The sequence below is a fragment of the Podarcis bocagei genome (assembly GCF_964188305.1).
Source record: "Podarcis bocagei genome assembly, chromosome: 10".
Taxonomy (NCBI): domain Eukaryota; kingdom Metazoa; phylum Chordata; class Lepidosauria; order Squamata; family Lacertidae; genus Podarcis; species Podarcis bocagei.
This window is the reverse complement of record NC_138135.1, coordinates 9,456,030-9,471,528: the sequence shown is the minus strand read 5'-3', so window position 1 is coordinate 9,471,528 and position 15,499 is coordinate 9,456,030. Positions and strand designations below refer to the sequence as shown.

At 44.6% G+C, this 15,499-nt stretch overlaps 1 protein-coding gene across 1 annotated transcript in view; it reads right to left on the bottom strand.

Annotated features, from left to right (window-relative positions):
• CHCHD3 (coiled-coil-helix-coiled-coil-helix domain containing 3) overlaps positions 1 to 15,499 on the bottom strand; it is a 203,884-nt gene that overhangs the window by 118,182 nt on the left and 70,203 nt on the right. Inside the window, exon 4 of the mRNA XM_081210516.1 lies at positions 12,849 to 12,993. Coding sequence (XP_081066642.1) covers positions 12,849 to 12,993 — 145 coding nt within the window. The remainder of the gene's footprint in view (positions 1 to 12,848; positions 12,994 to 15,499) is intronic.

Sequence of the window (15,499 nt, the reverse complement as noted above, 5' to 3'; positions counted from 1 at the left end):
CAACAGCAAAAGCTATCATTCTGAGATGGCTGCAGTGTGCTTGCTGATATAATTCTCTGCAGCAAAGGTGATGCACTGCTTAAGCTAATGAAGCAAACTGAAACCACAAGGAAAGAGCAGCCACATACAGTATTCTGGTCATGCATTGTGTCCATCTTCTGGTCAGCCATGAAAAATGGGGAACATTTTTGAAATGGGGGGGGGGGACTGGACTAAGTAAAGATAATTCCAGGAAAAACAGCACTATATATAATCAACAGGCCATATACGCTTGCTTATCACTGTGAATGCAGATATGCAACTAGGCATACTATGATTAAACTTTTTGGGTTAATGGTAAAATGACCACCCTTGAGATAGAAAGCAACAGTGCAGTGACTATTTGGAGGAATAAACGAGGAATGGTGCAGTATTTATTTATTTGTAGACTTGTTGATTGCCATTTGTACCCCACCCTTTGGCCAAAAAAGCTCTCAGAGGAAGGAGGGGAAAGCAAGCTCAAGCACATATTTATAAAGTTCTTAAAGTTACAATCTTCAGATAAGGTAATATTGGGGGCTATTTATTACCCATGTACACGGAGCCTTAATGAAAGAGTTTTGGAGGCAAAAATGGACGGGTCCCATATATCAAGGAACTTGATATATTAGGGGATTTTTTAAAAATGCATCTTGTGCACAAAATGCAGGTGCCCTGTTCTAGGCCAGAGGTCTTCCTGCAGATGTTTGCCGGACGACAACTTGCACTATCCCTTGCTATAGGTCATGCAGGCTGGGGCTAACATCTCTGCAGACACTACATTGGCTACCCGTGATCAAGGTCAACCTGAGCTTCCCCTTCCTCATGTTTAACCAGAACGACATTACTCTTCAAAACTATTTCTATGACCCCAGCTCCCATTGCAAGTGCTAAACCCCAATTCATATTCTGCTCAAGTAGTTCCTCTCTTGGGCTGAAAAAGCAATAGTGCTTGGCTCTCCCTGTGATGTGTACTACCTTGACTTCATTCTGCAAACCTGGCGGGCGGCTTTTGGCTTTCGCTCACGTAATGCAAAATGTCTTGGCTGCTGTTGCGTTCTATATATTTCTGTCCCCTTTGTTGAGATGCTTCAAGGAGCACTATGCTCGACATACTAATATAAGCAGTACAGACACTGGATGCGGCTGAGACCAGGGCTGTCAGCGGCTTGCTGGAGGGGAAATGCTGGCTCTGGGTGTTTGTGGCGAAGGGGAGGAACTTTCGAGAAGTGTTGAGCATAAACTAGTAGCCCGAAGTGCATTCAAATACCCTGTGACTGTGCAGAAGAAATGCTCTCTCACTGCAATACACACACACACACACACACGGACAAGAACATTTTCTTGCATTCAGAATTCTCTTCTTCCTGATGTATTCTAAATGCCCTGGCAGAAATTATTATGAAAAGAAACCATTAAAGGTATGCTAATGACTATGAATTGTGACAGATGCTATAGAAACAGGGCTGTTGGCTCAGTCACAGCACCATTAACTATCTATCATAAAGTACTCTGAACTTGCTCATTTATTACTACTGTGCCGCCCAAGGGAGGGAGGCGAGCAGCAAGAGAGTTTCTCCAAGGCAAAATCATAATCCACTTACTTATCCTAATGTCATGATCCCTACTGTTTATCTGCATGATAATTAGGAAAATGAGAAGGACTGAAATATTGTTTTTAAAATCGTGACTGGAATCACACGGCCCTGTGAAACAGGGCACGGGGGCAGCACGCCATCTTAGCAGGCTGTTGGATTTCCAAAGCGGGGAACTTAATTAGATGCTGCATCTTCTATGTTAGCAGAGAGGAAAAGGTTACTAACCTTTGCTGTGGATGGCTAGAGAAGGAGGGGGAAAGAAGGGGATATAAAAAGCAAATTTCTATCAAGCCGAAAACAAAATTAGCAGAAATGCTTATTTGTTCATTGAAGCTACATTCCCAATTTTGACTGCACCAAGTGAAAACTATTCCTAAGAACCATTTAGACAGCACTTAAATGGTGCAGACTGCTTGCTATGAATCCGCTGTCTACAATACAACTCTTGACGTAATGCATTGCTATTCTCAATGCATAGCTAAGGAACCAAAACAGAGAGTGCTTCCAAGACCACACCACATAAATAACCACCAATATTGGGGAAGAAAGCAGGCTGGATGCTTTACTCGGCAAACCACTTTGGCCTTTGGTTTTTGGAACAACTGATAATACCATTCATTCAAAAGCCGGACACCATCAATCACACAAGAGAAAACCGGGCAGGTTCCAGTGTTGTGATCATACCGCTTATACCAGACACCAATTCCCAGTTGTACCTAGGCTAACCTTAAGGGTACTACAGACCTTTTTAAGCTAGAAAACAGACACTCAAGAGTCCAGCAATCCAACAGATTGCTACTACCAGCATTTTACTGATTTATACTACCGTATTTTTCGCACTATAAGATGCACCAGACCATAAGATGCACCTAGTTTTTGGAGGAGGAAAACAAGAAAAAAATATTCTGAATCTCAGAAGCCAGAACAGCAAGAGGGATCGCTGCGCAGTGAAAGCAGCGATCCCTCTTGCTGTTCTGGCTTCTGGGATAGCTGCGCAGCCTGCATTCACTCCATAAGACGCACACACATTTCCCCTTACTTTTTAGGAGGGAAAAAGTGAGTCTTATAGAGCAAAAAATACGGTATATGCAACTACAAGGTCTCCCCCCCCCCCTCAGGCTGGCCACCTTCAACTATGTAAAAGGCTGTCACATGGAAGATGGAGCAAACTTGTTATTTTCCTGCTCTGGAGGCTGGAACCCAAACCAAGGGATTCAAGTTACAAGAAAGAAGATTCCAACCAAACATCAGGAAGAACTCTATGATGGAGGGAGATGTTGGACAGTGGACTCTCCTTCCTTGGAGGTTTTTAACCAGAGGTTGGATGGCTATCTGTCACGGATGCTTTAGTTGAGATTCTCGCATTGTAATCAGGACGAGCCTCATGGTCCCTTCCAACACTACAATTCTATGATTCTATGAATACCACTTTTATATGCCTGTTGTTTTTCTCCATGGAGTTTTCTTGGCAGGGATACTGGAGTGGCTTGCCGGTTCCTGCTCCAGGTGGATCACATTTAGTCAAAAATCTCCACTATGACCTGTCCGTCTTGGGTGGCCCTGCGCGGCATAGCTCATAGCTTCTCTGAGTTTTTCAAGCCCCTTCACAACAACAAGGCAGTGATCCATGAAGGAGTCACCTCATGAGAAGAGAAGACTCCCTGGAAAAGACCCTGATGTTGGGAAAGATGGAGGGCACAAGGAAAAGGGGACAACAGAGGACGAGATATTTGGACAGTGTTCGCGAAGCTACTAACATGAGTTTGAACAAACTGCGGGAGGCAGTGGAAGACAGGAGTGCCTGGCGTACTCTGGTCCATGGGGTCACGAAGAGTCGGACACGACTAAATGACTAAACAACAACATGAATACCACTAAAGGAAGCCGCTCAAGTTATCCCTCTGTCCTTGCTTCCCTTCTTTCACCCCTTCCTCCTCATCTGTTCTCGAAGCCTACAAAAAACTTCCAATGAAGGAGAGCCCACCAGCTTCCTAGGGAGTCTGTTCTACTGTGTTTTAGTGGTATAACCAGAAACATTGAACCAAATAAACTATTAGTCAGAATCTACCTTTTTAACCAAGCATACTTAGTTATAAGCATACTCACTCAAAATCAAATCCCATTAAAAAATAAACAGGACTTGCTTCCAAGTAAACACAGTAAGGATTGAGCTGGAAGTTTATTGTATTTCCCCCCTCTCTCTCTTCCCCCTGGAAATGGGTACTTTTTGTCAGGGATTTTAGCTCCTGCATGCAGATATATAGAGTATACTGCAATTCATTCTTCAAAAGGCACATTACATAAATTACAGAAATCTACCATGATTGCAGGCACTTATATAGCTGCACATAACTTTTATATTGTACAAATGTCTAGAAAACCTGGCTATTTCCCCCCACCCACCCTTTAATAATACAAGCAATTTCCCTCTAGTTTTGCTACCAATCAAAGAGAATATGCTAGGCAAGGAAAGTCCCTTTACAATTCTGCTTTAACAGAATGTAATCTCTCTCTCTTCCCCATCCCACTTTTATCTTTTTTTTCTTTTTTGGCAATACGAAAAAACCAAACAAAAGAATAAACTAACAAGCAAGTTCTTCAGCTCCAGGTTAAAAAATATTTATGCTTAAATAAGCAAAAATGTATTAGGACAGACTTGTCAAGCTACATCGTCAGAAATCTTTAAATGCAGCCAAAGTTCCATCGGGGACTTGGCTGTACTCTGTGGCACACACTTCCATCATAGCATATAGAAGGTCAAACTCTGGCATCTTTTAGATTCAGCTTTTGCTCTGCCAACTCAGCTTGTGGAGGAAGGGGAGAGATACATGCCAAAGGCCCAGAAGTTATCAAAGTTTTGGGGAAGGGAAAGTAAGAGACACATATACAGCATATCAAATGTTGTTTAGGAAGCACGTCCTCAGCTTTTTATCTTGGGGAAGCAAGATTCCTCGAGAGAATGCAAAGTTGTGTGAATGTGAGGTCAACATGCTTCTCCCTTTCCTGGACATGACAAAAGATGGCGGAGCTCTTTTCACCAGGTGGAATGTGCATCTCGTTCAATTATGAAGGCAATGAGTTCATGCAGGAACTGCTATGAGGGAAGTATGGGGAAAGGACTAGAAAATATGAACTAAATTCTAATCAATTACAGTCGTACCTTGGTTGTCGAATGCCTTGGTACTCAGACGTTTTGGCTCCCGAACGCCACAAGCCCGGAAGTGAGTGTTCCGGTTTGCAAATGTTCTTTGGAATCCGAACATCCGATGGGGCTTACAATTGGCTGCAGGAGCTTCCTGCGGCCAATCAGAAGCTGTGCTTTGGTTTCCAAATGTTCTGGAAGTCGAACGGACTTCTGGAACGGATTCCATTCGACTTCCGAGGCACGACTGTATAACGAACAACAGGAAAGGGTAAGGGGAACCTGTTATATTATATTAAACATTTGAGTTTTCAAACGTCAGTCTGGTTTCGAACGTCAGTCTGGTTTCAGTCTCCTAACACTTAGAGAAGAACAGACCAGCAACTGTTTCTTCCTCTGTCCCCAATGACTGGCCAGTCCATGCCCTTCATGCAGGCACTTCCAATCCAAGCACTGGATCAGACCCAAATCTCTTTAGCATCCGAAAGTTCACTGAATGATGGTCCATGCCTTGGGAGCATTCTCTCCAGGGTCCCTCCAGTTTAGATCTCAAAGAGGGGAGAGGATGCACATAAATATTAAGATACTAGGCACTGCAGATTATCATTTCACTTCTGGCTTTCAAGCTGGCAGAAACAGGCTAATGCAAAGTAAACTAACCCTGCAGACAGAGACCTCAGCAACAATCAGTAGTGGAAAGGAGGGAGCCTGAGGCCATGAGTCTTTCCTAACATTGGAATGATACAAGCAGGCCCCTGTTTTCCTCTGCAAATTGTTAGCAGGAATGGAACCTCTACTCTTAAAACTATTTTTCATTAACTTTCTGTGCGTACACCATTAAACTTTAGGAAGCATGTTGGGATAGAATTCAGGTTTCTGAAAGTTAAAATACTTCACACAAACTCACAGAGGTTTACTTTTAGAGAGTGAAAGGATAAATAATCACCCATCCTCAGCAGAGTCAACCCCTTTTCTTGCCATACCTCCTCACTGAAAAGAGGACTGCCCACTGAGTCAATGGGCAACCTCCCTGAAGGGTGATTCTTCTCCACACTGGAAATGACTGAATGATCCAGGCACACTTGATGCGAAGATGTGGCAGAATTACAGCAAAGAGATGGCAGGAGACAAGTGAGCTTATGTCCTGCTTTGTGCTTCCTAAGAGATTTCTGTGGAAAAGAAGCATGTTGCCCTAGAAAGGCCTCTGGTCCAATCCAGCAGAGCTCTTCGCGTGTTCTTACTCAGGCCAAAAACAATGAATCAGGCAACCTCTGCAATGAATTGGTTCTCTAGGCTCATGTGAGCCTAACTAATGAATGAATTTATTTCTCACAGCCTTCTTGCTATTTTCTCAGCCAATTCACAGCTTGGCTGCATGCAATCCAAATGGGGGAAATCACCACTTATTTCTTCATTGGACTGTCTGCAACAGGCATCAAAACGAAAGTGCATTCAGCAATCTATGCAGGATTTAGCATTTAGTGGTTGAACAATAATTTTATTACAAGAGCTCACAGGACACACGTCATCCTGGGGTTAAGCCATGCAACAAGGGAAAATGCTGCATCACCTACGGGGCATTTCAGTTTGCTGCGCTGTTTAACTATCAGGAGGAATTAATTCTGAATTTTGTGGATTTTGCAGACGTTTGCTCAAGGCCCTGGACAGTACTGCAGCAGGCAAATAAATTGTTTTCCTTTTACTCAAGGTCCACAGCAAAGCTGCCCAGTAACTGCATTATAGGAAACAGACAATGTGCTGAATGAGGAAATTGTGGTAAGCGATAGGCGGTGCTCTTGCCTACGAAAAATGAACAAAAGGTCTTCTGCAATCAGTAGCCAACTTGCTTGATGCCTCTTGATTATATTCTAAAGCAAACTATTTCAACAGCTATTAAAACTAGTATTGACCTCTGCCAGTTCAGACTTTAAGATGGATGCCTGAACACTCCTGGCACCAAAACAGAAGTTCACATTGAAAACTAGCACATCAGCGAGAATGTTGAGCTAAAATGGTTCTCCAGTGTGGTGTAGTGGTTAAGAGCAGTAGTCTCGTAATCTGGTGAACCGGGTTCGCTTCCCCGCTCCTCCACATGCAGCTGCTGGGTGACCTTGGGCCAGTTACACTTCTCTGAAGTCTCTCAGCCCCACTCACCTCACAGAGTGTTTGTTGTGGGGGAGGAAGAGAAAGGAGATTGTGAGCCGCTTTGAGACTCCTTTGGGTAGTGATAAAGCGGGATATAAAATCCAAACTCTTCTTCTTCTTCTCTCCAACAAGCTCGTTTTCTATGTGCAATAATTTAGCAACACAAGAAGGGCCCTCTGGTTCAGCCCAATGGCCCAACTATGCCAGCATCCTGCTCTCACAGTGGCCAACCAGATGCCTCTGACACACCTGTTGGGAATCTGAATACGTGCAGCTTCACACACAGAGTCAATTAGGGTTTGGCCAACAGCCAAGGCAATATCAAGGAGTAAGTCTGCCTGGTGATACAGAGGCATGGAGACAGCTCCGTGATTGGTCAAGCTCTCTTACGGGAATGATGATTTATGGCCTACTAACTGGAATGTGACCTTGCCAACAAAGGTCCGTATAGTAAAAGCTATGGTTTTCCCAGTAGTGATGTATGGAAGTGAAAGCTGGACTATAAAGAAGGCTGATCGCCGAAGAATTGATGCTTTTGAATTATGGTGCTGGAGGAGACTCTTGAGAGTCCCATGGACTGCAAGAAGATCAAACCTCTCCATTCTGAAGGAAATCAGCCCTGAGTGCTCACTGGAAGGACAGGTCTTGAAGCTGAGGCTCCAGTACTTTGGCCACCTCATGAGAAGAGAAGACTCCCTGGAAAAGACCCTGATGTTGGGAAAGATGGAGGGCACAAGGAGAAGGGGACGACAGAGGACAAGATGGTTGGATAGTGTTCGCGAAGCTACCAGCATGAGTTTGACCAAACTGCGGGAGGCAGTGGAAGACAGAACTGCCTGGCGTGCTCTGGTCCAGGGGGTCACGAAGAGTCAGACACGACTAAACGGCTAAACAACAAAACTGGAATGTGTTAGTGAGTGGTTCAGTGTTGAGTGTAGGAGTTGAGAGTTGTGTAAGAGAGAGCTAGTCAAAGATCTGTGTTCTGTTCTGTTCCTGTAAATAGTCCACTGTATATAATAAACACCTATAACTACAAGTTGCTGGTTCCTGCTTTGTCCATCCTGTCTGCAGCCAAGTTGCCAATTGCTTTCATGAACTCTGCGTTTACTCTGCTAGGTCTAGATAAGGTCCTGCAACTAGTCAGAAAGTTGCGAAACACCAACAGGTTATGACAATAACACCAAGGGGCAGAACATGAGCGCAAGAGCAAAATTCTCATTTACTTACAAGTAAATGAAAGACAAGATATGAAAATATTGGATGTGTTTTTAATTGTTTCTGTCTTTGTTTTTGTTTTGTTAAGATAAGCAGTGTTTTTCTTTTTTTGCTTTTTATGTATTGTATTGTATTGTTTTGCTTTGTTTAACTCTTTTTCTTCTTTTTGTAATTATTAAATTCTTAATAAATATTATTTTTTAAAAAAAAACAAGAGCAAAATTCTCCCCTCCTGTGTTTCCCAGCCACAGGTATTCAGAAACACTGCTGCCTCAAACTGTAGAGGTAGAGCCCAACCATCATGGCGAGTAACTAGACCTGCTTTGCCTTGTGTGTGTTTTGCATGGAGAAACTATTTATGTAGGTGAGTCCCCACCTGCGGGATGAAGTGGTAGAGGCCAGGAGCAGTTTTACTATTTCATTTATATATGCGCAGGCCAGTCATATCTGTACATTAGTACCTCAATCATTATTCACACGTTTATCTTTTTTTTAAAAAAACAACAACACAACAGCAAAAACATGGGGCCATTGGGTTTAAATTCTGTTCTGGGACCGGCCCTAATTTTTAAGTATAAACACTAATCTTTTGAACATTTTCACCACACAGCAAATAGTCATTATTGAACTTCCTAGTCTTGCCATTTTGGTTTTTCTGCTTGGATGGGCCTAGAATAACTAATTGCATTCAGTTTTAGGCTATGTAGCTTCCCTCGAATAATTTCAGAATCATATAAAAGAACTTGTTTTTCTATTAAAATGATGAATGGGCTAAATGAGGTATGTAATAAAATACTGCAGGCTGGTAAACAAACTAGTGTTCTCTTACGGAAAAAGCGCTTTAACTCGTTTAGCAAATTCTGCCCTGCAGTATTTTCGAGCCAAGCCATCCTGAAAACATAGTTAGGAGAGGAAGGATTATTTGGCCGGCAGCAAGAAAGGTCAAGTGTAATCTGCTTCAGAAGAAAATCAGAAACCTTCCTGCAGTCAAAGGTGAGCAAGTGGGGGGGAAAACAATGGAGACAAATGGGGCTGTTAGTGAAAACCCAATCCGTGTAGTCTGAAGGAGATGGATCCAAGCAACATTGGGGGGAGGGATTATCTGGTTTACCCAATATCATATGCATTGGGGGAACTTATCAAGCAGAAGAGAAACTGGCTGTTGATGTCAGCGCCCTCAGCTTTTGAATGAAACTGCTTTCATGGCAAAACTATAGAAAAATGGGGAGGGGGGCAGCTTTTAGAACATCTATGTCCTTGCTCAGTGGACATGCTCAGAGCTAGAGCAGCCCCCATAAATCCTTGCCCAGCCCTTCCTTAAATCCCTACCACCACCCTTCTAGATCATTAGTTTCACTGCCAAACTGCCAGGGGCATCTTACCCATAGAGGCTAGTGGCGCAGGGCACCAGGAAAGAGGTGGAGGCTGGATGCGGTGCCTTCCGGCATCAGCTCGTCACCCTCCGCCATGTCGCGACGAAGCAGCACCGCGCCCGGAGCCTCCGCCTGCCGTGGCCACCATGGCACGAAGCAGCCAACTGAGCCGGGAGCCGCCGCGTCCAGCCTCCGCCTCTTCCCTGCCGGAGGAGCGGCCCTCCAGCTACTGCCCGCCTCCTCCAGCCCCACAAAGCTGGGCGTGTCGCCGGCAGCGCCATCCTCCCTGAAACAGGTCGGCAACTCTGGGAAAGGGGGGGGGCGGAGGGATCTTTGCACCATGGCGCTGGATGTGCTTAAGACGGCCCTGCAAACTGCTATTACAGTGGTACCTCTAGATACAAATGGGATCCGTTCCGGAGCCCCGTTTGCATCTAGAGATAAACGTAACTAGTGACGGCACATCTGCGCACGCACGCGTCGTTTTTCACTGCTTCTGCGCATGCACGTGACATCATTTTGAGCGTCTGCGCATGCACAGAAACCCAGAAGTTTCCGCGGGTTGCCGCAGAGCGCAACTCGAACGCGCTCAACTCGAAGCGTATTCAACCTGAGGTATGACTGTACTGTCATAAGGTTTCTTTTAATGTTCTTGAAGTGGTAAGGATGACCACACACTCTGGACACTCGCTCCTCTTGGCTGCTAAAAGCCAGCAGCGAGGATACAGCTGGCTGAGCCAGGGAACTGATTAATGCCTCCCTGGGAAATGGGGAGGTCCCTGACCGTTTTGGCACAGAAACCGGTTGCGATTTCAACTAACTGCAATTCCTGGGCACTCTTCAAAAATATAGCTCCACATACAGTACATTACAATAGCTGGTCCCTGAGGTTATCAAACATGGATAAATACGGCTCTTTATTATGCTGAGTTTGTAGTTGTCAAGATGAAAGGACTGCTTTGTTTTAATTAACAGAGACAATGAATCAGAAGCTTGAGCCCAGGATAAAATGCAAAAGACAGTACACAAATGTTTCAACACTATGGACCATTCTTCCAAACAATTGTCAGCTCCAAGTGCACAGAACTACATTTCTTTGGCTCTTCAATAGGAAATGAGACTTTAATGTCGCTGGCAACCCAAACAGACCTGCTTTCCAAATTGCAAGGTTTTAAATGACAGCTCATTTCAGTCCAAGCAGTAAAGCAAATATGTTAGCAGCAAATGCCAGGTCGTTATAAGGAGAGGGAAATATACCGTAACTGTCTTTGGGTACAATAAATAAAACTATAGATTTATTTATTTTTTTAACTCCGTGTTCTCCACAGCTCACCTTGACACTCGTTACGGCTCCACTGATGGGATGTCAATAAGATATTTGTGGCGTTGTCACCACATTGAAAATTATTCCAAGATGAATGAATTCAGCTGGTCCCCAAGCAGTTTTTTACAACACAGAACACTTCATGTGGAGTTCTGGATGCAGAATTGTTGTAGACTTAAAAGGCTGGTCACTAAAATGACCTGTGGAGTCTTCTGAAGCAAAATAATGCTCCCGTGAACACCTCATTGCCATGAAAGGTCTGCTTCAAGCAACTCAATTTACTTGCGGCGCTTCATCCAATTTCCAATGTCTCCTTATGAGCAGCTTTAAAAGGCTGAAAGTTTGCCTTCTATTTCATAAGCTCAGGTCCATGGAAGATTATTATTGTTGGTTTTTAATACATAAAAGAACTTGAAGGCCAAAGTAAAGAGCCTTGCGTGCGTATATCTTTCCCCCCTTGATGAATTACCGTATTTTTTGCTCTATAGGACGCACTTCTTCCCCTCCAAAAATTAAGGGGAAATGTGTGTGCGTCCTATGGAGCGAATGCAGGCTCCTTGGCTTCAGCAATAGCAACGCGAAGCCTCCAAAGCGCAGAGGGAGCGCTCCCTCCGCGCTCCGGAGGCTATGCGTTGCTTTCGCTGAAGCCTGGGATAGCCGCCTGAAGCCTTTGGAGCGCAGCGGGAACTCGCGCTGCGCTCCAAAGGCTTCGCAACCTTGCCGCCGCTCCCGGACCCGATCCTCCCCTGCCCCAGCCCCGCGGCTAAAAACGAAGCCAAGACAGCGAACGGGATCCATCCCACTCGCTGTCTTGGCTTCTGCCAAAGCTGTGTGCAGCCTCTCCCGGCTGGAGAGGTTGTGCGTGGCTAAAGAGGAAGCCAAGACAGCCAGCAGGATGGATCCCGCTGGCTGTCTTGGCTTCTTTGCTCTTTGGGGCAGGGGGAGGATAAGATTTTTTTCTTGACCCACCCCCCTAAAAACTAGGTGTGCCTTATGGTCCGGTGCGCCTTATGGAGCAAAAAATACGGTATATTCTGACATTGAAAAATCTGCAGCACAAGAGGAACACAAGGGAGGGGGAGGTATATTTTTAAAGCTTGGATTGGGGTGAGGAAAACAAGCCAAGGCTTCCTGCACAAGGAGACCACTGGGGCATCTTTTAGCCACACAGTGGCATAGTTCCTGAGGTTAATTTAAGGAAGGTCACAGGTGGCAAGTTTGTGATCCTCTTCACTTTCCTGAAGCCAACCTCAGCTCCCTGAAACCCCCTCTAGAACAGGGGTCAGCAATTTTTTTCAGCAGGGGGTTGGTCCACTGTCCCTTAGACCTTGGGGGGGGTGGACTATATTTGGGGGGGATGAACAAATTCCTATGCCCCACAAATAACCCTGTGATGCATTTTAAATAAAAGCACACATTCTACTCATGTAAAAAAACACTGATTCCCGGACCACCCCCAGGTCGGATTGAGAAGGCGATTGGGCCAGATCCGGCCCCCCGGTCCTTAGTTTGCCTGCCCATGCTCTGCAGCAGAAGAACCCACCAGAACATGGTGGGGTGGGGTGCAGAGGCGAGGAAAAACTAGAAATAGATCCTTTCATGAACTTCCTTCCATTATTTATCATAGGATCAAAGCCATTAAAGCAGAAGCAAAGATCTTGAAAAGCACATTTAATCTGAAACGATTCCATTTGTTCAGTGGAACAAGCCTTTCAAAATTTTGATATTTTTTTTTTTTTAGTCCTTTTAGAAAATAGTTCCATGGAGAATCTTACCAACCACATCAGCTGCAGGGATGCAAAGAGGAAGCACCTAATGCCAGATTTGTGACTTCGCATCTTCACGAGAGCACTCAGCTACTGTAAGCATGACACCCTCTCCAATTATCTCATCATCATAGACCAAAATACTGTTTCCCTGTCACTACCTATCACTCAGCACCTAGATGGATTCCAGCCTCCCTTGAACTGGTTCTTCTACAGCACCTTCTCACTGCTTGATAATTGGGGGGAAGATGACGTCTTTACACTTACCAAGAGCTGTGCCTTGAGGCGCTCATCTTCGGTCGCAGCTCTCTCTCGAAGGATGGCTCTGGACAAGTGCTCGTTTGAGGCAGCCCGCTCTCGCTCAAGGACTTTGTTGATTTCATCTCGTACATGCATTTGATTCTGCTTCAGTCTACAAGAGAGTAAAGAAAGAAAGGCACGGAACTGAACTATGTGCTCAAAACTTAACACCTGGTTGGGTCAAAGCAATACGACGCACATTTCTTGGACCTGTTCCACAGATATCCTGCAGATATCCCATTTCTACTATCATTTCATGTCAAAAGAAGCAGTGCAGTGAGGCACGAGGAAGCATTTCCCACAGTTTGTGCCCATTGAGAATACCACAAGGTATCCAGCATCTCTGGCAGGGAGACATAATTACTGGTTTTTTAAAAGCACAAGGAGCATATAAACATGAATGCCAAATTTTACAACATGCATAAAGCTTGAAGTATCGCAACCAACATGGTTTCAACTTATCAGTGCTACACCCAGATATAAAATCATTATGACTGTAAAAATCCCATTTCCTGGAAAGATTAAATACATTATTAATATCTCTTCATCTGCACCCGGGCAGAGAGTTATCCTTATTCCAAGCCATTCTTGTTTAAAGTAAAGTTGTTTATCCTTCACCGCCTATTTGTTGCCACTAAAAGGACTTAATAATAATAATAACAACAGCAACAATAATATTCTTTTATTTATATCCCGCCCTCCCCAGCCAGAGCTGGGCTCAGAGCAGCTAACAACAATAAAATAATACAGCATTCTAAAATCAATTCATTATAAAATCAGTTCAAATCAAATTAATGGCAACCTCTGGGCTAGAGTTCTGTGAGGATTACCAAAGGAGGGGGTCAGGCTGTGCCTTGGCCAAAGGCCTGGTGGAACAGCTCTGTCTTGCAAGCCCTGCGGAAAGATGTCAAGTCCCGCAGGGCCCTAGTCTCTTGTGACAGAGCATTCCACCAGATCGGGGCCACGGCCGAAAAAGCACTGGCTCTGGTTGAGGCCAGCCTAACCTCCCTGTGGCCCGGGACCTCCAAGATGTTTTTGTCTAAAGATCGTAAGGTCCTCCGTGGGACATACCAGGAGAGGCGGTCCCGTAGGTACGAGGGTCCTAAGCCGTATAGGGCTTTAAAGGTTAAAACCAGCACCTTAAACCTGATCCTGTACTCCACTGGGACCCAGGGCAGCTGGTATAGCACTGGGTGAATGTGATCCCGCGGCAAGGACCGCGTAAGGAGCCTCGCTGTGGCATTCTGCACCCGCTGGAGTTTCTGGGTCAGTCTCAAGAGCAGCCCCACGTAAAGTTGTTAACTGTTCACCATCAGGAGCTTGCCCAGAGAGGGAGAACTGAACATGGGTGAAGGTATCCACCCAAAGAGCCATACTGTAGACTAGAGAAGCAGAACAGGTAAGAGATTATGAGAACTGGGTGGAAGAAAAAACTAAGATGACCCAACAGCTTGGGTCAACGGATCCCTGAATTACAAGCAGGAGATCACTAGCAACATATCAAGAGCCTGTCAGAAGCAGAAATTTTAGAGGACCCCAGCCCAGTAACAGCTCATGGGGTGGGGTGGGGGTGCTGCCTTCAACACCTGTGTTGGTTCACCTATATCAGCTGAACAAATAATGGGGGGAATGGAATGTGGGGTGCAAATTGGCTTTATGTTCGTCAAATATATTTCACATCAAATTCTGAAGTTAAAGTGCATGCCACAAGACCTTTAAGATCCTTCAGAAATTTGATTTTTACATACAAATGGATATATATTTTTTTAAAAAAACCTTTTCTCTATACTTATCAAATAACTTGTAAGTTAACAATTGGAGGATGCAACTGTGAAAACAGAAGTAGGAATCTGATCTAGGGATAAAGATTGTGGATGTGGGTTGGAATAATTTGTGGGTTAAAAACCCCACTAAAATCAGTATCAACTCGGTTATGAGAAAATACATTTAAATTACAACACCAATAGCATTTGACACCATTATGGCGTAGTTATATTAATAAAACTATGCTGGAAGGTTCCGCTGCTTCCAGGATGGGCTAAAATGTTTCTTCTTTTCCTGCTCAAGTTCTCACTGGGCTCGAAAGACCCAAGTTCTTCTGCGAGTGACACCGGCTTGTGACACCACCCTAGAGACCGATGAGGATTTTAAGCCTGTATTTTGCATTACGCTCTGGGATCTTGACCGTGTTGGCAGTGTTCTTTGGACTGCGCGATGCAAGAAGAAAACTTGACCCGAGTCTGTCTGTCTGTCGTGGGGAATTCGACGTTCCGAGCAGGCAACCTCTAAAGCCGCCAAAGCTAATGAAATCATTAACAAAATACCTGCCGTTCTAACGCTGCACATTTTTATATGGAGACTAAAATATGTATTAAATAATGTAGCTAATAAAATACACCTGCTTCATGTGTGTTCTCATGCTGAGCACAAAGTCAACATCTGAAAGTTTGCCGCTGGTGACAGAATATCAAATACGGCTCTTCAAACGGGCTTTGGAAATTGCAGCAGAGATGAGGTTTCAGAGTTCTTGCCACTTTTGTGCATTACTGAGGGAGCTTCTGAGAACAAATCATCATGTCTAGGGTCACTTTGTGAAAGGTATACACACACACACACAC